Source organism: Mesoplodon bidens (assembly GCF_964165515.1).
Source record: "Mesoplodon bidens genome assembly, chromosome: 7".
NCBI classification, from domain to species: Eukaryota; Metazoa; Chordata; class Mammalia; order Artiodactyla; family Ziphiidae; genus Mesoplodon; species Mesoplodon bidens.
The window spans coordinates 90,216,876-90,241,431 of record NC_138164.1 but is presented as its reverse complement, the minus strand read 5'-3'; the positions used below and the strand labels follow the sequence as shown (position 1 = coordinate 90,241,431).

General features: G+C 44.9%; 1 protein-coding gene across 1 annotated transcript in view; it reads left to right on the top strand.

Annotated features, from left to right (window-relative positions):
• WT1 (WT1 transcription factor) overlaps nucleotides 1–22,350 on the top strand; it is a 47,166-nt gene extending 24,816 nt beyond the window's left edge. Inside the window, 5 exon segments of the mRNA XM_081239628.1 lie at nucleotides 12,389–12,485; nucleotides 14,898–15,048; nucleotides 18,668–18,757; nucleotides 19,372–19,455; nucleotides 22,021–22,350. Of these exon segments, the coding sequence (XP_081095754.1) occupies nucleotides 12,389–12,485; nucleotides 14,898–15,048; nucleotides 18,668–18,757; nucleotides 19,372–19,455; nucleotides 22,021–22,142 (544 nt within the window). The 3' untranslated portion in view covers nucleotides 22,143–22,350.
• Nucleotides 22,351–24,556: the final 2,206 nt, after the last annotated feature.

Sequence of the window (24,556 nt, the reverse complement as noted above, 5' to 3'; positions counted from 1 at the left end):
TTAAGAGTGTGTGAGCAAGCTGGGTGGGAGCCTTTGAGAACCCAGGCTGAAAAGATCCTGCTCATTTTCCCTGTGTAGAATTTGTCTATCGTGAATTTGGGACAGCTGTTCTTGGGGTGAAGCTAGCAGCAGTCTCTGGCCATAGGGCCAAAGCATTGACATTACAGAACCCAGTGAGTTAGATGAAACGGGGATTCTGATGAAGTAGCACTTCAGTACCAGACACATGTAAGGGGAGATCCAGATATTTCATATGGTCTGATGAGGTGATCTATGAGGACGTGCGTGCCTATGTTTGTGTGTGTTGAAGTAGGAAGGAAAGTCATGCCTAAAAATATTCTTCCCAGCAGTAGGAGCCAGTAAATAGTGTGGAGTTTTATTTTTGGAGGGGAGCTGTATTCTCCCCAAACTGTTATGGGAAACTAGATTTAAAATAGCTTCTAGCTCTGCTCTGAGTGTGAAATAAGAGAAAAAAGTCAGTTGGAGGAGGCTTGTGTACCATTTCAAGTGGTGAGGAAAGCTTGATGGTTCATAATGGCTGATTTATACAAGTGTTGTTATCAGGCTATTAACCACTCGGCCTGTATTCCCCATTAAACAGTGGCTAATGACTAGGCTGCATGGAAGTGAAAACATATGAGCTGTGACTATAAAGAAACTTTCAAAAGAGGAATACGAACAAGTTTTAGCAATAATAGCTAGCATGGTTGGAACAAGTGAGCATCTTCCAGAAGGTAATATATTTTTTTAAATGAATACATTAATTTTTATTTTTTACCTTTTTCTTGATGTCATTTCACTGAGTTTTGTGTCTATCATGAAATGTGGATGGAGGGCTATTTTTATTTTTATTTATTTACTTTTTTAACTTTTAATTTTTATTGGAGTATAGCCAATTAACAATGTTGTGATAGTTTCAGGTGCACAGCAAAGGGACTCGGCTATACATATGCATGTATCCATTCTCCCATTCAGGCTGCCACATAACATTGAGCAGAGTACCCAAAAGGTAATACTTTGAAGGGACCTTTTGCAGTACTCACTTATAGGTATCGTGTTTTGATATATTTGCTGAAAAATAAATCCAATTACTTCTAGATAACTGTTAGATTATGTATTATCAGGACTTTTTCTACAGCAAGCGGCAGAACCCTAGTTGTAACTGGCATAGGTCAAAGAGGGAATTTAAATTTAGCGGCTTATTGTATTGTGTGTTAAAACCCCATGTGTGGATTCAGGGGCTGAGACAGTGTCTTTAGAACACTATTTCATTGTCCCTTGTCTTTGCTCTCCTCTGTGCTGGCTGTCCTCTTAAACAGGCTCTCTTCACTGTGGCGAAAATAGCTATTTTTTGGCACCTACAGCTTCACGAGAAGACTGCCTCCCTATTGGTTCTTCTCCACCAAAAGACCCAGGGAAGCCTCTGATTGGCCTGGATTGGGTAGCTAGAGAATGCAGTGGTCTGATTGGCCAGGCCATAGGCATGTACTCACCCCTGGAGCCTGAGGGTGGGATTAGAGAGAGGTGGTTCCCTGAAAGGAGAAGAGGCTATGTTACCAGAGGACGGTGAGCAAAAAGAAAAAAAGATACTCAATAGAGAATTTAAAAAGTCAGAGTTAGTGAAAGTGGGGTGAGTCCTCTTCCCCTCCAGATATTATGTGGAGCTGGATGCTGCAGGGATGTACAAGACCTGGATAGAAAATAAATGAAGGATGGAGTGGGTGGGAGGAACCTTCTTTCTAATGCTCATGGGAAAAGTGTTCATTAAAAAGTACAATAGTTAGAATTATTACCATAGTATAATTTTTAATGAAAAGTGACATAAAATATATATAAATTAAAAGTAAAAAATGTGTCTTTTTCTTGAGGTCTGAGCTGAAATGAAACACATGAGGGCAGGAGGAAAGTAAATATTTCAAATAAAAATATGGCTGATTGTTTTCTGTAGACTACTGAGGAAATTTTTTACTCATAAGTTACCAGATTACATATATTACTGGTGTTTTTTTTTTTTTTTTTTTTTTTTTTTTTGCTGTACGTGGGCCTCTCACTGTTGTGGCCTCTCCCGTTGCGGAGCACAGGCTCCGGCTGCGCAGGCTCAGCGGCCATGGCTCACGGGCCCAGCCGCTCCGCGGCATGTGGGATCTTCCCAGACCGGGGCACGAACCCGTGTCCCCTGCATCGGCAGGCGGACTCTCAACCACTGCGCCACCAGGGAAGCCCTGGTGTTTTTTTTAAACTCAGTCGAATTTAACTTTGTCGTTTCATTTTTAGATTCTACTTTCTATGCTGGATTAGTAAAAGAAACTGCATCTTTCAGCCTTTCCCTTTATGTTCTCAGTAGCAGAGTAATCCTTTGTTTTTTGTATTGATATATACTTTATATGTATTTATGTGTTATATTATGCATACATATATGTATACATTATATATCACATATATTTATATACATTGATTTGTTATGCTTCCACTATAAAAGATTAAACCACACAAAGAAAAGAGGATGGCTCGATGGCATTGCTGATAATATTTGTGCAGAATTTTATTTAAATATTGCCTGTAGACCATAAGACTCAGGCAAGAGAATAACATAGCATTTTGTATTGAACTAGAGGTAGTTGTGCTAGGTCGACACCAGCTCTGAATATGTACAAAAAGATAATTCTATATCTATTCATTTTCCCAAGTCAGATTTTATAAATGGATATGAAAGTGAGTTTTGAAATTACTCTGGCTGTAGGGAAATTACATTTGCTTTAAAGTAAAGCTTTAAACCCAAGCATTCTGATGTGACCACTGAGGCTTCCGCAGGGACTTCTTGACTGTAAGGCCTCTAGAACTGAACGGTTCAAGTCCAGCTGTCTCTGGCTCATCCTTGTGCACGGTGAGCATTTGTGCAGAGGCTTATTGTTTTGTTGGTTTTTATTTTGTTGATTGTCCTCTCTTAAGTCTCTTTTATGCTGTAACTGCCCTCCCCGCCCCCACTTCCTCTTTTTTTCTCATGTTATGATTTGTTGAAGATGGCAGGTCAGTTGGTCAGTAGAATATCTCACAGTCAGGATTTGGCAGATCACTTCCTCTTATAGTCTTTTAACTTTGGATGTCCATGCTCTGTATTTCCTATAAGTAGTTAGATCTGAAGGCTTGATTAGATTTGGGTTCCTTTTTTTTTTTTTGGCAAGAATAATTGAGGAGTGGTGGTGTGTTCAGTCTCATCTCTTGTGTTTAAACTTTAAGGAAGCACACTTTTTAAACATGGTTCCATTGCTCTTTTCCCTCAAAACTGGCACAGTAGACCGGGATGATGATGGTTCTCAAGGCTGGCAGCAAAGTGTATTTTCTTTTTTTCTTTTTTGCAAAGTGTATTTTCAACACCAAAAGGAATCAGGCACCTAAGCATCTCATATATAAGCCTGAGTAGCAAAGGTGGAGAGAGAAGAAGGGTTGATGGGTAAATTCCATTTTCTGGATACACAAGAGTATGAAGTTTTCCCATGTGCTTCCGTTTAAATCTGATTAATTCTGCAGAGGTGAGAAGACAGAGGTGAAGATGGGGGGATGCCCACCTGGCCAAGGGTTAGAGGTGGGAGAGAGAAATCACAGGTGGTGGTTTCCCCTTTTTGAATATCCTTATCAAATGCTAGTTGCCCTCAAAAGGCTTTTTTTTTTTTTTTTTTTTTTTTTTAAAAAAAACTCTTCTGTTGATAAGGGATTTCAGGGCAGCTCTGGTTTTCCTCATGTGTAAAGCCTCAATTCCTTTTTATTAATCTTCTCGTGCCTGTGAAATATCAAAATTAATCATTTCTAAAGACGCTACTCTTTAAACATTAAGTTTTTTCTGGGCCGAACCTCAACGTACAAGTTTTTAGCATGAATAGGGCTCATAATTTGAGTTATATGAGGGACATTTTTCTCTTTTTACAGACTTTCTAAGGTCACATGTTTATGTATTTTAAAGCTGTCTAGGAAGAGCACACTTTCTCAAGATACATTTTAATGCATTTTAAAGCTGTTTAGGAAAATGTACAGTCCATGCCACCGCCAGAAATGAAGTGGTGAGATGTATGCTCTGCTGATAACTGCTTCTGCTTAGTTTATTTTCCCGGTTAGGTAGAAAGAAATTTTCTTGTAAAAATTGTCCTCAGTTTCAACTGCTCTATCGCACATAAGCAGGCCATTTCCTGCAGTTTACCTTGCGCTTTCTTATACCAAATAAATATTGTGCCTCTGAACAGAAGCTGAAGTTTGCTAAGAGTGCATATTTTGAACTTGCTCCTCCTTACAGCCCCCCATCCTCCTATCCTACCCACTCCTACTGCATTTTTCAAACCTTCAAATGCAGCTAATTTCATTCACACCCCTGGAGAAGAGAGCTGGGAATTATTCAAGTGTCGTGCTGATAGAAGTGAACCCAGGATGGGCTTGCACTATCAGAATTGTCTAGCTGGTTTCAAAGGAAGAAGAGCTACACTGACCTGGATGCAAACCCCATTTCTGCCACTAGCCATCTATCTGACTTTAGGCAAATAACTCAATCTCTCCTTAAACCTCAGTATTCTTTGCTGTAAAATGGGGATAATACTATTAAGTAACATTTATTGAGGGCATACCATGTAACAAGCATTGTGCTTTACTTCCCTAATCTCATTTGACCTTATAACAGTCTAATGGCGGGGGTACTGTTTTTCTCATTTTACATGAAGCTGAGGCCAGGGAGGCTAAGTCATTTGCCTAGAGTGATACCCTTAATGACTTCTAGCGTTGTGCTAAGGGTAAAAATGTATGTTTTATAGATCTCAATCACCAGGCTTATAAGAAGCCTACAAGAAATAATTTCTGTGGTTGTTAGTCACCTAAAGCATATAACCATAGACCTGAACATTTTGTTAGGGTAAAGTTACTGAGTGATATTTAACTTTTGCTCCCCATATAGCTTAGGTCTTTGGTTTTCAAACAAATGTATAAAATAGGTTATTGCTTCATTTTGTAGAGGATGAATGTCAGTCACAGAGGGTTTAGATGACTCACCCATGACCACAGAGCAAATAAATGATGGAAGTGGGCCTGGAACACACGCCTTCAGATGCAGAACCCATGTTCTTTCAGACTAGTTTTTCAGATTAATCTGGAGAGAAAGGATCCAGGTTAATTTAGCTCTGGCAAATGTATCTGGAAGAAACCAAATAAATCCAGTTCCTTTGGTATGGTAGGCTGAATAATGACCCCCAAGGATATCCAAGTCCTAATCCTTGGAACCTGTGAATGTTGCCTTATATGGCAAAAAGGGACTTTGCAAATGTGACTAAGTTAAGGATCTTGAGATGGGGAGATAGACTAAATATCTGAGCGGGTCCTAAGTATCATAAGTGTCTTTATAAAAGGAAGGCAGAGGGAGATTTGACTATAGAAGACAAGTAGGAAATGTGATACAGGGAGCAAGAGGTCAGAGTGATGTAGTGATGTGAAGAAGGGGCCAAGGAGTGCAGGTGAGTTCTAGAAACTGAAAAAGGCAATGAAAGAGATTCTCCCCTCAGCCCTCAGAAGAAAACAGCCCCGCCAACACCTGGACTTTAGTGCAGTGAGGCTGATTTTAGACTTCTGGTCTCCAGAGTTGTAAGAGCATAAATCTGTGTCCTATTAAGCCACCAAATTTGTGGTAATTTGTTACAGTAACTGTAGAAAATAGATACACTTCAACTTACTGCACAGCAGCTGCATTTTTCTATCTGTAACCTCAGTGCTTAAGCCTACTTTCAAATGGACCAGTGACATTCAGAGGTAAACCGCTGACCCCTGTAGATGGTAACTTATGGATTTTGCTCTAGCAACACTGGCCATTCCTGCTGTTCAAGTACAGCATCCTTTCAAGCTTTCAAGAGTTTGGAAGATTCTAATACTCAGTTCTCAAAGAATCAGGCACATCCCCACCTCCACTTTGTTGCCATGTAGGAGGAAGCAGCAGAATCCAGGTGGAATTTTCAGTTTGCGGCTTAAACTTCACTGCTCAACCTTTGAAGCAGAGGTTGCACATTGGTGGCCCTTAGGCCAGAGATACATTTTGTTTGACCTGACAGTGATTCTTTAAAATTTCAATAATTTGCCAGAATTTAAAACTCAGATGATTTCACAAAAAAGTCCTGATTTCTTTTTTTTTTTTTTTTTTTTTGCGGTACACGGGCCTCTCACTGTTGTGGCCTCTCCCGTTGCGGAGCACAGGCTCTGGACGCGCAGGGTCAGTGGCCATGGCTCATGGGCCCAGCCGCTCCGCGGCATGTGGGAGCTTCCCGGACCGGGGCACGAACCCGTGTCCCCTGCATCGGCAGGCGGACTCTCAACCACTGCGCCACCAGGGAAGCCCTAGCTTAGTTATTTTTTGATGTCCTTGTAGATAAGATAATGATGGGCCAAGTGCTTAAATGAACGATTTGTGCCTAGTTGAACATAAAACCAAAGGATCTGCCTTAAGTATCTTTATCAAGCTTGTGAGTCGTTTCTCGTGCAGTGCTCCGGGGCACGAAGGAAGAAGCAGTTGCATTACTCAGCCTCCTCATCGTTACCACTGGCTCTTCTCCCCACCCGCTGGACCCATGGCTGCCCTCATTATACCTAACTGTACTTCCCTGTGCTCTCCCTGATTATCCTGGCCAAAGAGTCAACAAATCCATTTCCCCTGTCATTCAGCCAAGTTCAGTATCTTATCTGTCAAAGAGAAATTTTTGAGGCAACAGAACAGAAAAAACATGGAAACATTTTATAAAGCACCAATTTTTTTCCCTAAGAAATTCCAGCCTCACTCAGGCTTGGTTCATGTGCCTTTCTGTGTGTAGTGCCAAGGTTCCTTTACTTTCCCCTCATTATCTGGCTTGGAAGGTAGACCTAGTCACTGCATGCATTTCTACCCTAAGGGAGATACGGGGTCTCTCAACTGCTTGGTCTGGTGGGATTCATGCTCTGCTCTGGAACCTGCTTTCTGATATCAGCTTCATGAATGATAACACCCTTGTCTCTGGGTCATGACCAATTTTTACCCCACAACTATCCAGGGCTCTGTAATTCCTTTATTTGAAAGGTGTATCATTGGCCCCAGAAATCTCTTCTCTAGGCTGATAGCTCCTTGCCCTTTAATGGTTTCAGACCTCTAGGAATCCTACCTTCATTCCTGTTTGGTTCATCCACAGCATACTTATTGGAACTTTTAAAGTCTGATCTCTCTGGGGGTAAAGCTTGGTTTCACTTCACCATTTAAGCTAGCAGCTGGGTCTTAACAATAGCTATTGACCCAACGGCAGCTGCCATCTTCCTGAGCTTTTCTGTCTCAGATTAACTCCTGCTTATGCTCTGTTGGACTGGACCCCATCTAAATGACCAGATTCTTTATGATGGCTTCCCTCAGGTTGCCCTATGGCGAGACCTTCTAGAATCTTATCACTGCCTTGGATACCAGAGAATAACTGTACAAACTGTTAATATAATAGCTCCCAACAACAGCAAGGAAGAGTTTTTCCTCTTATGAAAACAGAAAAGGTGCTTTTCAAATGTTGAGATAACATGAAATGGGATGGAAAGCAAATGCTTTGGAAGCCAAATCAAAAAGATTTCAACAGTTGAGGATAGCTTGCTAAAAGAAATAGAATGGGATTTGAAGGATATATGTGTAGTCCTCAATTGCAGTTAAAAAAAAATCACGCCTTCAAGTTCAAGGTTGGAATAACGGCCTTAATTGTGGTTTGTGCTAGGGTGGGAGTTGGAGATTTTATTTGACTAAGGAAGACCACTCTGACTTGAGTGCTAAGAGAGGGTGTGCTCTTAGGTGTGTTAGCAGTACTCTGTCCAGGCTGAGAAGGGAAGCCCCAGACCCTCTGCCCAGGGATTGAACTCTGGCAGCCTGTGGGCATAACACATTGTATTGACTAGCATACTGACTTTGAAAAATTCGGAATGGAATCTCTTTGGGTAAGGCATATACTCTCCAGTGTTAGGTATTTATGTTACTTCTCTGATTCTAAAGACTTTTAAAAAAATTTTATTTTTGGCTGCTTTGGGTCTTTGTTGCTGCGTGTGGGCTTTCTTTAGTTGCGGCGAGCAGGGGCTACTCTTCGTTGCCGTGCGCAGGCTTCTCATTGTGGTGGCTTCTCTTGTTGCGGAGCATGGGCTCTAGGGCACTCGGGCTTCAGTAGTTGTGGCCCACGGGCTTTAGAGTGCAGGCTCAGTAGTTGTGGCACACGGGCTTAGTTGCTCCGTGACATGTGGGATCTTCCCGGACCAGGGATAGAACCCGTGTCCCCTGCATTGGCAGGCGGGTTCTTAACCACTGTGCCACCAGGGAAGTCCCTCTAAAGACTCTTGTGGTCCTCCTTTCTCAGTCCCTTATTTAAATACTCTTCATGGGTACCAGGGTCCATCCTAAGCCTACACTTTGAGAGGGGCTTCATAAAATTAAGGGGATAAAGAAGAGGGTGATCTGGAAAGCATGGAAGTTAGATACCAGTTCACATTGTCATAGTTGTGAGAGCCACAGCTCTGTAGTCTGGAGAGCTGTCTTCAGGTACCTGAAGGATTGTCATGTGGAAGAGGAGTTAGCTTCAGTCCATCTCCGGGAATTTTTCAGGACTATGCACCTTACTTCAGTCACAAAGTTGAGAGGATACAGAGGGGAGCAAGTCAGTCTGTCTGTCTTCAAGGCCAAGTTTACCATACAGTGGAGGAGATACACAGAGATGGCTGTAAAATTGTAATACTCTCTGGTTCTCCAGAAGACAGAAATGAGGAGGCAGATTTCTGCTCAGTTTAGAAAGCCCTTTCCTAACAATTAGAGCTCTCCCCAAGTGGAGTGGGCTGCCTTCAAAACTAGTCACCAGTCATGTTGTCCAGCTCATGAGGATGAGCTGGAGAAGCTTTGAATGGGGGTCAGAGTAGATGATTTTTCTGCCTTTATCAATCTGTGGTTCCAAGTCCCCTCACTTGCTTTCCTTTACTTACCCAAAGAGAGTTATTACCATACTGAATGCCCACGGGTTGTGCTCAGCGTTCTAGGCAGACCACGCTGGGAAGAGTGTGGGGTTGCAGGGTTTCTACTGTGTGGAATTGCACTGGTGAGTTTGTCTTATGGAGACACAAGAGCCAATAAGCAGGGACCTGGCTGGTTTTCTTGTTCACGGACCTGGTAGAAGAATCTAGTGGCGTATTTGGCAGGTACAGTCTTATTGCTTCTTTTGTTTGTTGGTTGCATCTGGCTGTGAGGATCATGACATCCCCTTTGAGTGGTGCAACACTTCATTTCCTGGGACAAGTATCCTGAGAAAAGTCTATTTCCTATGTGTCCCCCACCCCCCGACCCCGCTCCAGGAATCCAGATAACATCCAGAGATTAGCTCCCAAGACGGGAGATTCCAAGTTCTTCCTCTTTGATGGTGGAACTTTAAAAAAAGTCAGACTTCTATCATTGGGTCCCTAAAAATCCCTCAGCCCTACAAAATATGTAAGTCACATTTTGGCTCCATGCAGAAGGCTAAACCAAGCAAAGGCAGCATCTCTTCACAGCCTTTGAGGCAAAATCTGGCAGCACCATTCTTTTTTTTTTTTTTTTTGCGGTTCACGGGCCTCTCACTGTTGTGGCCTCTCCCATTGCGGAGCACAGGCTCCGGACGTGCAGGCTCAGCGGCCATGGCTCACGGGCCCAGCCGCTCCGCGGCATGTGGGATCTTCCCGGACCGGGGCACGAACCCGCGTCCCCCGCATCGGCAGGCGGACTCTCAACCACTGCGCCACCAGGGAAGCCCTGGCAGCACCATTCTTGTCTCTTTCTGCTGCCATATCGCCGTTCTCATCAGCTCTCCCTTCCCCACTGTCTATATAATGTAATTGTAAGGAGGGTAGATAGGGCCTCTTTCTTTTGGCAAGCACATTCTAAGGTTCTGAAAGGCAGACACTATCTGAGTTTTGCATTTCTTTCCAATTTTTGTGTGTCTGACCCTGGGTCAGCTCTTTGGGACATTTTCCCCAGGTATGTCAGAAATCACCGAAAGGATGTGGAGATGAGGTGTAGGAGGTTAGGGGGAGCAGAACTGCCACCCACCTCCCCCAACTGCTCTCACTGCTCTGTGCGAAGGAGACAGGCAATTCTTTCCAAAAAGTTTGGAGCCAGAGCCAAATGTGAAACGCCACAGCTGCTGTGGCCGCTGGGTGTGTGGACATGTCCGTCGCCCTGGCATGTGCTCTTCCCTTCAGGAGTTCGCTCCCCTGGGTGAGTGAGAGTTGAGCCAGTCCCGGATGGAGTGGGGTGCCTGCCTCCTGCATCGGGCCCCTGGGAATGTCTAGAGTAACAGAGGCAGAGGGTAGGGGTTCTCAGCTCTGACGGACAGTTGATTGCACCCAGAGGCTTAAAAAAATGCATAGTAGTCCCCAGAGGTAGTTTATTTATAAATGCTTGCAATTTTATTTTGTTTTAGTTTTTTGGCACAATCACTTTAATTTTTATTAGAGTAGAGTTTTTTTGTTTTTTTTGTTTTTTTTTGCGGTACGCAGGCCTCTCACTGTTGTGGCCTCTCCCGTTGCGGAGCACAGGCTCCAGACGCGCAGGCTCAGCGGCCATGGCTCACGGGCCCAGCCGCTCCGCGGCATGTGGGATCTTCCTGGACCGGGGCACGAACCCGCGTCCCCTGCATCGGCAGGCGGACTCCCAACCACTGCGCCACAAGGGGAGCCCTAGAGTATAGTTGATTTACAACGTTGCGTTACTTTCTCCTGTTCAGCAAAGTGTATCAGTTATGCATATACATAGATACTCTTGTTTAGATTCTTTTCCCATACAGGTCATTACAGAGAAATGGGAAGAGTTCGCTGTGTTATACTGTAGGTCCTTATTAGTTATCTATTTTATATATAGTAGTGTGTATATGTCAGTCCCAGTCTCTCAATTTATCCCTCCCCCACCCCCAAGGTAATTTTTTAAGCATCTTTATATATTTCGCATACTCTATCATTCACCCATTTGCAGCGTACAGTTCAATGGTTTTAGTATATTCACAGAGTTGTATGACTAGTACCACAATTTGAGGACATTTTTACCAGTCACTCTCCATTTCCCCTCAAAATCCTCAGTCCTAGGCAACCAACCACCCATCTGTCTACTTTCTGTCTCTATAAATTTGCCTATTCTGTACGTTTCTTATAAAGAGAGTCACACAACAGGCGGTCCTTTGTGACGGACTCCTTTCTCTTAGCGTAATGTTTTCAAGGTTTGTCCCTTGTCATGTACCAATACTTCATTCCTTTTGTTGTCAAATAATATTCCATTTTAGGAATATACTATATTTTCTTTATCCACCGTCAGCCAATGGACGTTCGGGTTGATTCCACTTTTTGGCTGTTGTGAATAATGCTGCCAATAAACAATGTGTACAAGTTTTTGCGCAGAAATATATTTTCATTTCTTCTGGGAATATACCTAGAAGTGGAATTTCTGGGCCATATGATAACTTTATGTCTAACCTTTTGAGGAACTGCCAGACATTGTCCAAGCAGCTGTACCATTTTACAGAGGCATTTCGTAAAAGCTCCCTGTGGTGAGTCTAGATATGATTATACTGTGCTGCCCGTGTGGGTTGGAACCCTCAGTCTGCCTCATCTGGAAGTAAAATAACTGCAGAACAGAGATCAGCTTGTACCCGAAGGGGAGAATACTTTTAGAGCAGAACATCCACCCCTTCCAAGGTGTTCTTCTCAACCTTCTCCATCCCTCAGCCCTTGATAGTAGTCCAAGGTCAACTGAGCTCTGACTAGAGGACTGGTCAGAGGAAGGAAGGAGGAAGATTACCTATCCAGTGTCCACCTAGGGTACGGGTTGGCTGCAAAGAGTTAAGTTGATCTGGAAAACTGATCTGTGGGTTAAGTGGAGCCACAGATGTGTAATCCCCACTTCTGAGGGTGTGACATCTCTTCTTGTAAGTGTCATCACTTAGTTGGTGCTATCTGGTAAAAACTGAGTCATGAGGTGCCGACAAAAATTCCTTGCACTCCATGTGAAACTTGAGGCATCTGCTCATTCCTGAGATATTCACAGCTGTCAGCCCCGTTTTGATGGTAAACAATTTGCTGCAGATGAAATCCTGCACTGTGACTTTGCCCGGCTTGTCTGAGAGAGGCATAGACCCAGGTGGTGTGCCCTCGAGAATCTGAGCGTGAGGGGCTGCGTGAGGGTGACCCGAGGATTGAGCAGCCCCGCCTTTCACAGAGCCCTGTTTCCAAAGCAGCCCCAGTGGAGGAAGACAGAAACCAACCGTATTGTCCCGAGAGCTTTTAAAGAACATTCCTTCCGCTGCAGATGTGCGTTTCCAAAGGGTGCCTGTGAACCAGCCTGAGTCTTGTTCTCCCTGCTTTGTGTTTGCAGCCACGGCACGGGGTACGATAGTGATAACCATACCACTCCCATCCTCTGTGGTGCCCAGTACAGGATACACACCCACGGCGTCTTCAGGGGCATTCAGGTGAGTACGCAGGGGCCCCAGATGCCTCTTTCCTTCCCAACAGTCTTTCACTTCCTTGCTGAAGGCCATTTGGCCCTGGCAAGTCTGTTCCTAATTGTAGGCTCCTGTGGCAGCAGGGACCCCTCCTCTTCCACTGGGGCAGCTTGGGGGCCTCCTCCTCTCCAGAGGCCAGTGTGGATGTGGCCGCCTCCCTGACTCAGGCCAGGATGCTTCCTGCAGAACCCCTTCCCTTCCTCCTTCACTGCCTAACTCACCTTCTCCAGGGTGGGCCGCGCACATCTTGTATCGGGGGTAAATGAGCTTGAATAAATGAGCTGGACTCTTGACTTGTAAGGAGACATGGTCCCTCAAGGTAAAGCGCCCAAAGTTAGAGTCTATCATCGCTAATAATAAAAATAATAATAATAAACAGCACCATGTATGGCTGGACACTTTCCCTATGCCAGGCATTGTGCTAAGTTTTATACCTGGACATTTTTTTAAAGATAGAATTCATTTTTTTCGAGCAGTTTTTAGGTTTAAGGAAAAACAGAAAGTACAGAGAGTTCCCATATCCACCCCTCACCCCATCCCTTGGTCTCCCCTATTATTAACATCTTGTATGGGTGGTACATTTGTTACAGTGATCAGCCAATATTGATACATCATTAACTGAAATCCATAGTTGACATTAGGGTTCACTTTGTGTGTTGTGCAGTTCTAAGGGAGAGTAAAGAAAGTAAAGTAAAAAGGCTGACGTTTTCAGAGAATTCAGGAAACTCGTTGGAAGGCCACCTTCAGGGAGCCTCTCTTGGATGCTCAGAAACATGCACAGTTACCAAGGGTTTGTGTTTGTGACTCTGGCATGTGACTCAGTGTCTGCAACATGAGGAACGGCTGAGATTCTTTCACCGGCCTAGTCAGCACACTAGAAACAAATTGTGTGTGGGCCAAGTCCTCACGTGATGTGTGGGGCAAGTGTTCTGATTAATGTTTCCAGAAGCATCATGGTGATAGAACAGCGTGCTCCCTCATCTCAGGCCTTCCAATGGTGGGAATTAAGGCAAGGGTTACAGAAATATGATGGCAATCAGATGGCAATCAGACAAGTACCATCAGACTCTTCCACCAGGATCGGCTGACATTGACAACTCAGATTTATGTCCTATTGCCGTGTGTGCTGCCTTCAGGATGAATTAAAGGAAGTGTAAAAAGCTCCTTTTGCCTTCCTTGCCACCAAGCGCAGTTTGTCAGACTCGCTGTCATGTCCTCTGATAGACTCCAGACCAGACGGGTGTTCATTTTCTGCTAGAGTAGACCAGTCGGACACAGCTGGCTCGCCATTTAAACTTATGCCACATTTTGCCTTGAGGCACTGTGTGGCCCATCAGTAGCAGAGCTATATGAGACTACTGTACGTTTTCTTCAAAAAGATCTCACGGTGCAAGGCAGTGTGAAATAGGAATGCAAACAGGAGCTTGGGGGTGGTGTGGGAAGTGCACAGGGCAGGAGTGGGTTAAGCTCAGAAGTGTTTCCAGGTCTTAACACGAACTATGGCCGTGCTCTTGGGCCTTGACCGCACATCTGTGAGAGCACAAGGGATACAGTGATGCCTCAGGCACTTCCACTGTTTCTGTCTATGACTCTTTGGTCCCAGGAGCCTAAGGGGCTTTTGCCTCACTGTTTCCCCGTAGCTCCTTTTCATGGAGGACCGGCCATGCACACACTCACTCGCACAAGATAAGGGGTATCAGAAGAATGCCCTGAGACGGACACGTGAAGTGGACGGAAGGCGGACACAGTGTTTCTGAGTGTCTCTAGTAAAGGATTGCCCTGGCTACGCCATGGCCCTCCTGGAGTTTCAGCTCCCTTCACAGACAGAACCTCCATATCCCAGGAGCTCCTTCTTCCTTGTCCTTGACTCATATGTGGAAGGTCTGCTCAGTTGGGGGTTCATTTAATATCCTTTGTGTTTCTCTACTAAAGACTTCCCAACCCATTGCAGATTGGGCCCAAGGTCATGTGGTCGGGTGTCCCGAGTGGGAGGGAATAGAACAGAACCTGGAGCTTTGGACTTCCAGACCTCACTGCCTCAAGAGGAGAAGCTGAGAGACAGGATGGATTGGGAGCTCTTCCAGTCACCAGCGTTTCTTTTCCAGATGCTCCAGATCAGCAGTACCAAACAGACTTTACTTCAAGTCCCCGTTCTGGTTGATAGCTGTGATGATGTTAGAGCACCGCATTGTAGAATATACTGCTCTGTTACCCATTAGTGACATCTGCTATGGGCGCCTCAGGTGTGGTGGGGACTGGCTTAGCCCTCACATCCGCCATCCCTTCTTTGGGAATACTTCAACGCTCACTTTCCTCGGGACCAACATGAATGTTCACACGTGCCTTAAAACCTCCGTTTCTCTTACACTCTGCTTGCAGGACGTGCGGCGAGTGCCCGGAGTAGCCCCGACTCTTGTTCGGTCGGCATCTGAGACCAGTGAGAAACGCCCCTTCATGTGTGCTTACCCGGGCTGCAATAAGAGATATTTTAAGCTGTCTCACTTACAGATGCACAGCCGGAAGCACACTGGTAAGTGCGTCCATTGTCCAGCGTTGGCTCTGGTGGCCTTTGGGCAGCAGTGCTCCCGGCTCCTGCGCTGCCAGGACACAGGTGATTGCTGGGGTGGAAAGTAGGTGCTGCTTTCAAAGATCTGGCCCAGGCGATGGAAAAAGGATGCCAGGTCATTTTGTATCCTGATGGTCCATCCTTTATTAAAGAAGGGCAGAGCAGAATAGGTGGAGAGAGAATTCCACAGAATTAAAGAGACCTGTGTTTGAATTCTGGCGTCACCACCAGGTGGTGTGACCTTGAGCAAGTTACCTAACTGTTCTTCAGATTTCACTTGCCTCACCTACCTTATACAATTGTTGAGACTAGATTAACTTCTAAAATCAAATTGAATTAAAGGAGTTACAGCTAGCCTGGGAGCTTGGTAATCAGATGATTCTGAGAGCTTGATATGCAAGGTCATCCTAAGACTTAGGAAAAGATGGTCCAAAGAAGAACTTAACTGCTTGGGTTAGTAATAACCAACCAGATAGGAATGGGAAAATGGCTTATAGGTTTAATTTTTGTTTTCAATCTTAAAAAAAAGGGATGATGATTTTTGATGATGTTTTAAAGAAAGCTGGATTTTCCCACAGATCAAGGCGTCTGCCTCTGGGAAAGAGAGAACTGGCCATGTGCTGTTGTTGGCTGCCTTGAGTGTGAACAGCCATTCACAAATGTCTGCTCTTGGCCTTGTGGGCACTAGGCAGGGGTGTGGCTAGGTCTCCCCTACAGAAAAGCCGGGCAAAGCACAGGCTTTCCTGCTGGGGAGTTGGTACCATTCTTTCCACGGCAGAAGGGAAGCTACATTGTTATGATTTACCATCATTATTTTATTGTTACTGTGGACTTTGCTTTGGAGAAGCTGGAGACGAAAGGGAGCTGCATTCAGTTCTCTTTAGACCATTGGTCTTTGCTAAGCCATTGCGTCTGGAGGATGCAATTCTGGCATAGACCTGAGGTTGCACTCAGTAAACCACTTGCTTTGAAGCTGAAGATGAGAGAACCAGTTGCATGTTATATTTTTACATATTTCCCCAAATGGGATCATTTGAAAGCTATCTGTTAAGATTATAAGGAAAATGATAAAGTAAAGTTCTGCCTAGACGGATGTAATACATGGAAGGCAATGTGGTTGTAGAAATTTTAATGGGAAAGAGGCACTTAGAAAACAGTGAGGGTTAGATGTCTGTGGGAAGGGAAGGCAGTGGGCAAGATAGTCATGACCCCCAGACCTGCTGGAACCTTTAAGAAACGCTTCCTTGGGCTTCCCTGGTGGCGCAGTGGTTGAGAGTCCACCTGCCAATGCAGGGGACACGGGTTCGTGCCCCGGTCCGGGAAGATCCCACATGCCGCGGAGCGGCTGGGCCCACGAGCCATGGCCGCTGAGCCTGCGCATCCGGAGCCTGTGCTCTGCAATGGGAGAGGCCACAACAGTGAGAGGCCCACGTAAAAAAAAAAAGAAATGCTTTCTTGCAGAAGACGAGGAGGGCGGGGTATTTAACAACGCTGAAGTCCCTTTCTTGAAAGAGTGCCATCTTTTTGTATTTATTTATAATAATAGTACAGACTATTATGTTAAGTACTTTTATATTCAATACTTTCTATGTGCCAAATTCTCTACATGCATTATTTCATTTAATCCTCACACACAATTAACCGGTGGTAGGATATAGGGAGGCGGGACTTAAACTCACGACTTTCAACTCCAAGTCACAGGCCGCCTTCTCAAAGAGTCTGTGGTCTGTTTTGGAGCCAAGACACACACAAATGAAAAGGGACAGAGAGTGTGTGAATCTGGAGGTGCTGAGAAGACTTGCTCGAGTGAGCGCCGTTCGTTTCTGGGAGGAGGAAGGGCTTGGGTTAACCATCAAAGGGTTGGCAAGGTTGGGCAGAGGAAGTAAAGGATGAGCAGGAGCAGAAAGGCAGAGAAAAGACATGAGACTGAACAAGAGTGTTGCTTTTCCCAGGTTGAAGGGGTGAAGCTTAAGTTGCTGGGCTGGATATCAATAGCAAGTTAAGGAAAGGCTCCTGCCCTCAGGATTTTCCAGCTTGCGGCAGAACTAGACCTGGACACGGCCCCATGTTAGACGTTCTGTAATAAGTTCTGTAATGAGGGAAGGAAGGGCTTTCTGCGTGAACATGAAGTTTCCAAGAAGGCGTCGCAGAGGAAGCGGCATTTGTGAGGGACATGCAGTAGAGTTTTTGATGGGTTAGGAATCCGGAGATAGGGATGAAGGATGTTTAGTGTGAGCAAAGTACAAGGCAGTTTTTGGGAATGGTGAGCTCTGTATAGCAGGAATAGATTAATCAGGGAAACAGAGGGGGTCATGAGGCTGGAAGGGTAACCAGGCACTGCCCAGCAACAGAAAAAGCCGGCTGATCCTGGGAAGGCTTGCTCTCCATCCCAGAATGCTGGTGACTCAGAATTCTCATAAGAAGGTGGGATGACCCAGGGTCGCTCAGTGCATTCAGGGGGCGCAGTTCCCAGGATTTGGCTGAACTTTCTCCAGTGAGGACAGGGGTGGGGCTTCTCCATTCTGAGGCAGGAGGTTGTGTAATCCCAGTCCTGACTTCTCTCGGGTAAAGGGATACCAAAAACTCTAAAGGCTCTGGCTCCTGGTTTAACTTGAGCACCTCACAACCATGCAGCTGTTTATGCCTGACTCAGGAATGGGAAGTCAGTAGCAGAGAACACCACATCTTCAGGCCATAAAACATAAAACACTTATTTCACAGGGCTGGCTCCAAGGCACATCCATCCCAGAATTCTGCCTCAGACTCAGCCTAGGACTTAAGACTGCTTTGGTTTATTATTTGTTTAAATATTCTCTGCCAGTACTTTTTGAGCACTGTCTCTGTGCTAGGTAGGCACTGGACTAAGACCCTTATGTGGATGGTCTGTTGTAATCTGCTTATAAATCCTTGGAAGTTGTCGGATTATTGGCTCCATTTCACAGTGAGGAAATGATACCTCAACCAGCACTTTAAGCGGAAGAGCTGGATGTGACCCCAGCGTCAGACTCCAGAACCTGAATTCCCTTCACTTCTTTTTTTTTTTTTTAATTTATTTATTTTTGGCTGCGTTGGGTCTTGTGTTGCTGTGCACGGGCTTTCTCTACCTGCATCAAGCGGGGGCTACTCTTTGTTGCGGTGCGCGGGCTTCTCATTGCAGTGGCTGCTCATTGCGGAGCACGGGCTCTAGGTGCGCAGGCTTCAGTAGTTGTGGCACGCGAGCTCAGTAGTTGTGGCGCCCAGGCTTAGTTGCTCCGCAGCATGTGGGATCCACCCGAACCAGGGATCGAACCCGTGTCCCCTGCATTGGCAGGCGGATTCTAACCACTGCGCCACCAGGGAACTCCTCCTCCATTCACTTCTAACGCATCCTTATTCACGCAACCCCCTTCTACGCCTCCTGCCCATGAGTGTACGTATAGGTGGGCCTTTAACCTCACACTGTCGTTGGCAGTACATCCCTGAAACCTTCCACCCAAGTGCCTTCAGCATTTTGGGATCCCTTCAGTCCCAGTAAGAGAAGTTGCCTCTAATGAGATCCTCATTTCCAGTATCATTTTCAAACGGAATATGTGTCTTCCCCAAGGTGAGAAGCCATACCAGTGTGACTTCAAGGACTGTGAGCGAAGGTTTTCTCGTTCAGACCAGCTCAAAAGACACCAAAGGAGACACACAGGTTTGTAGGCTCCCTTCTCGTTGCTGGCACTGTGTTCCCTCGGGTCATGGTTGATTTTGTGATTCTCTTTATTGTTCAGTATGGATGTGAGAGGGTCAGCCATTTGTTTGTTTAGTTTCTCCAATAATTTTTTCCCCCTAATCTCTGGGGATTTACCTTTCCTTAAGGGGGGAAAAAAAAAGAAGAAGAAGAAAGGAAAGAAAAAGAAACATCCCATATTTCCCCTGAAAACCACAGAGCCATGATATTCCCACTAGCAATTTGCTGTTGATACACTGAGTGTCAATAAAGAACATGGGTGGTGGAGAGCAAAATCCCATTTGTAGTGTGTGGTTCACTTTTTCAGTCTCAGACACAGCTGAGAACTTGGTGAGAAGCTGGACATTTGTGGTTAAGCAGTAGTTGTCCCCAAGAACACAGGTCTTCAAGGATTACTTTGTAGAATCAGGTGGTTCCTGCTGGGCCTGGGGTACTGGGGAAATCTGAGGGCGAGGCAGATATTGCAGGCGTGGCTGGAGATGCCTGGCTCCTTGGGCCGCCGGGAAGTAGGCCTTGTGGGCCTTGCTTTGCCCCACATCGTTAGGGCCACGGCTAGACCTTCTCTGTCCGTTTAGGTGTGAAACCATTCCAGTGTAAAACTTGTCAGCGAAAGTTCTCCCGGTCTGACCATCTGAAGACCCACACCAGGACTCATACAGGTAAAACAAGTGCGTAAACTTTTCTTCACATTTATTTTTCATTATTTTTTTAAACTACTGTTGAATGGAGTTGCTTGTGATGAGAGAGATTGGAAAAAACAAGTGTAAAAGTTCTAAGCAGGTTTAGATTCAGTGGAGAGAAAGAACAGTGCATGGCTATCTTTAAATAACAACATTGTTTAAGAAGGAATGGGGGTGGGGGACGCAGAGCATAAGAGATGTGAAAAGAACTCTTTTCATGATTGTCCAGAATGAAGTGAAGAGATAAGCTAGGTCCCTGCTGTTCCCAATTTGTTGCATCACATTTTTATCAACTCAGTTTGATAGGATAATCAACCTTACAGAAAAACAGCAAAAATTCTAGCAAGCCAAACACTTATTTTCCTGAAAGTTTGCGTTTCACAACACTATTTTCAGAGGACTGAATCTTTGCTCTGCTAAAAGTTAATGCTGCAGGAGCAGTCATGGTTTCTGCCAGACCCATATCAGAGTGTGGGTATTATTTCCTTCGTACTAGAATAGAGAGGGGAATAGGACATTAATTCACTGGCTGCTGAAAGTTTTTGCTTCTCCACAAGGCTGGTGTGATACATAATGAAAATAGCACCATCTTTATTGTGTATTTTCTAGCTTTGGAGGGAGGGCCAATGCTTAGGTTATCTCATTTTATCTTCACACCATCCTTGGAAGAAGAGTAGGTTAGGCACGTTTTATCCCCATTTTACAGATGAGGAGGCTGAGGCACGTGATAAAATGACTTTGTCTAAAGTCCCAAAGCTAGTAAGTAGCAAACCCAGTTCTGTCTTCTCCCAGCCCGCCTACCCACTGCCTTCTTTGTTGGGGAAAGAGCCTGGGTTCACCTTGCAGCCCAGGGAGGATAGAGAATAAAGAAGAGACCCAAGGTCAGCAGAGTTGAATTCCATTGAGAGACTGAGGAGAATGATGACTGACAGGAGAAGAGGTTGGGATTTGCCCATCAGGAGGTGTTCTTTGACAGCATGGCTGGCGGTGGGGGTGGGGAACAGGAGCCAGATCAGAAAGAGCAGAGGAACAGTGAGTAGGAGGTGAGGGAAATGGGAGGTCATGAGCCCCTGTGAAGTCCTGGATTCTCAGCCCCAACAGGCTGTACGTACTGACAGTCAAGGCCCCTGTGCCCCAGAGTTGGTGGGATGGGCATCTCATTCCCTTACTCACGTGCCTTCGGTGTCACTTCTTGGCCTTAGTCCTGAGCTCATAACTTGGTGGGAAAGAGTTATCATCGCTTGTACCCTGCCCCCTACCCGGTGCATATCTGTATATGTACAAAGTGACCTATGTCACCAGCAGACTGTTTAATGCTCTATTTGACTGGCCTCCAGTTCTGACCCTGGAACAGCACCTCTCCTGGGACATTTCTCAGTGCTTGTCCCATCCAGTAGTTCTCAGAGAAAGTAACGTGGGACTAGCCATATCCTGAGAACATCCCCAGGTGGTACAGGAATAGGCTCCTGCAACGTTTTTACTTAAGATAAAGCTATGGCTGTATTTCCATTATGTCGAGGTCCAATGCATCGAGGTATGATGCAGCAAAGCGTGTGGGCTTTGGAATCAGACAGACCTGGATTTAAGTCTTGCCTGGGTCTGCCCTCACCAGGGGTCCAGCTTCATCTGTAGAGTGGGGATAATAATGCTGGCCTTACAGGCTGCTGTAAGGAGTACATGAAATTATATATATATATATGTGTGTGTGTGTATATATGTATATATATATATATTTGAATATATATGTATGTATATATGTGTGTGTGTGTAATACCCCAGCACAAGGCTTGGCACGTATTAGGCATTCATAAATGCTGATTATCTTCCCTATCCAAAATGAGGCTTGGAAGGATCTTCTGAGGCCTCCTTAGATGGAGAAGCCTCGATTTTTTGGCAAGCTTGTTAAAAATCTCAAAACCATGCCTCAGTTAGAATCTTCTGTATAATGGGTATTATGCTGAGTAACCCTTTAAGGTAAAGGAAGCAAATACCATGTGCACTGATGTCAGTGATTTATTTAAAAACACCCAGCCCATCCAGAATATCTATACAGACAGAGATATTAAAGCTACAGTCACAGCCCCACTACTGGGTGGCTGTCAATCAACAATATCCAGGGTGATGATCCTGAGGCCCTTGCCTCCCAATTAAGCTCAATTCCCTCCTTAAACAGCAAAGGGGAAACATTTACACAGTTCACAAGACAGTCTAATGGCAGGGGTTTTACCAAACATTTTTCCCCCTTGATTAAATATGAGTTGCCCAGACGCTTCCATTAACTAGACTCATTCTCTCTCTCCCATTTCCCAAGTCTTCTGACTCAATAACACTTTATAATTGTCACCGTATTTTAATCCTTAAGGCCCCAGAGGTGCTGCCACTTCAAGGCTGCTCGCGGGATGAGCCCAAGTTGTTAGCTTAGGGAAAGAGCTAGAGAGAATCTGGAGCGGGTGTCTTGTGATGATTTAATTTGGGCCTTTGATGATTGAACTTGCGCCCCATCTCTCCACCGCAAGTGTCTCTGACTGGCCATTGTGTCAACAGGTGAAAAGCCCTTCAGCTGTCGGTGGCCCAGTTGTCAGAAAAAGTTTGCCCGGTCAGACGAATTAGTCCGCCATCACAACATGCACCAGAGAAACATGAGCAAACTCCAGCTGGCGCTTTGAGGGGTCCACGCCAGGCACCGTTCTGTGTCTCAGGCAGGACAGTGTGTGAACTACTTTCAAAGCTGACTTTAAAATTCCTCCTCACTCACCTCTCTAAGAAGGAAACGGAGGTTGATCTTCTTCATCCAGCTTCTGAGAAAGATGCCTGTACTACTGGATCCTACCAGGTTTGCCCAGAGGAGTTGGTCTCTGCTTAGCCAACTTTTAGTTGACTCGTAAGGCTCTGGAGCAGTGGCTGTCAGTGTCCAGTTAGTTAAAAGCCCATTGCCATTTGGTCTGGATTTTCCACTGTAAGAAGAGCCATTGTTGGTAATGCGCCCCCCTGCCCCCTCTCCCTTTACGCTCATTTTCACGAGGAATGGAGTCATTGTACCTTTTTCCATCATAGAATATTTATAGGCCAGGGCATGTGGATGTGTCTGCTAATGTAAACTTTGTCATGGTTTCCATTTACTAACAGCAACAGCAAGAAATAAATCAGAGAGCAAGGCACTGGGGGTGAGTGCCGTCCGACATTCCGGAGCTTAGGCAGGCTGCTAACCTGGAAAGCAGGATGTAGCGCCACCAGGCAACTTTTAAAACTCAAGCATTTCAAGCAGCTGAAAAAAGAATCAGAACTAACCAGTACCTCTGCAGAGATATCTAAAAGAATCTTTTATCATTCAGTTAATTCCATGTTAACATTAGCACAGTGCTCTTAAGAAACCATGCTTGAGGATCTGAGATTTTGTTTTTGTGTTTCTTTTTGACTTTTTTGAGTTGTAATCATATGCATCTTCAGAGATGTACATATCTCCTCACACAAACGAAGTGGAATTCATTTTTATCATTTGGGGTGTCCTTAAGAGTATACAGACCACACTGGTTATGTGGCTTCAAGTTGTAAAAAATTAAAGGGACTCTAAAAGAAAATAAGGGCTGGTCCGGGATCTCCACTGATAAGACTGTTCTTTAGTAACTTAAGTAACTTTGGGTCTACAAGTATATGTGAAAAAAAATGAGACTTACTAGTGTGAGGAAATCCATTGTTTAAAGGTGGTTGGGTGTATGTGTGTGTTTTGTTTTTTAAGGGAGGGAGTTTATTATTTACTGTCGCTTGAAATTATTATGTAAATATATATATCTGATAATGATTTGCTGTTTGACAACTAAGGTTAGGAAATGTATAAATGTTAGATGAATCACTGTTTTGGTGTTGATCTTCCAACATATAACACTAAGTAACACTAAAAATGTAACCTGCATTTTTCACTTCGCTCTCAATTAAAGTCTATTCAAAAGGAAAGTGGTAAGATTCTATCAGCTGTATTGTGTACAAATCTTGAGGGCAGTTGAGCCTCTCTTAAACAGGTAAGATGCTGACGCTGACATCAGTCACCACTTAAGTCTATCCAGGTCCTGACCACTCTCAGTTATTTCTCTCAGTTGAACCTCAGGAGGCAATTACTGGTCATAGAAGCAGCCAGAGAGCACCGCCTTCACCTCTCATCATGCCATGTGGATGGCACGGGGGGAGTTGTATTTTCAGAGTCATTTTCATCGGGCTCTCATTGCATCACTGCTTACTCCAGGTCAGCAAAAGAGAGTAGAGAGATGCACGTGATAACTGGTTTTTTTTTTGAAAAGCTCACTGCTATACACTGCAATCAGGAGAGTATAAACTGAACACCTAGTACAACCAAATTTACAGTGGTAGTTGCTATAAATTAGCTCAGCAGGTTGGAAACTGCTTAGACTTTCCAGGGCAGCCGAGTGTGAAAGGCAAAGATCTACGTTATCTATAAACTATGAACTCTCTCTCTGGTTCTGGTGGCTGGTTTTTCAGTTGTAAGTAAGGAGATTAATTTGGTGCCGCCCCTCTCAACTCCGTTATCTGGGAGCTCGCGTGCATTCCAGGCTCCATCTCTTCATTTGAAATGTGTCTTCAGCAGACAGCAGCTCACAGCAGAGGCTTTGCTGCCTTGACGTGCAGCTCAACGTTTGGGCTGCCTAGAAGTCAGGTCCTGAGGCCCCTCTTGGTTTGCATCTGGCTCTTGCATCACTGCTAATTATAGCCGGTGTAGTGACTCATTTGTATCAGCAGTTTTTATCTTTTCCTGCCAGAAGACGGCATTTCTCTGGAGAAGCTCAGGACAAGCATGGCAAACGTCAGCGAGTCAGAGCGAGCCAGGTTTCACAACAAAAGCAGCCACATTGTTTCATCTGCACTAGGAATCCCAGAGATTCTCACACACTTTAGCAGGTTAGCTTGCAGTTAAGGTCATGGGCTTTGGAAAGCAGACCAACCTGGATTCAGATCCTAAGTCCTCAGTTTCCTTATCTGTGAAGTGGGGACTTTTTGTCCCTATCTGTCTGATAGGGTCGCAGTGAGGATTAAATGGGGGGAAAAAAGCATGCAATCATCTAGTACATCG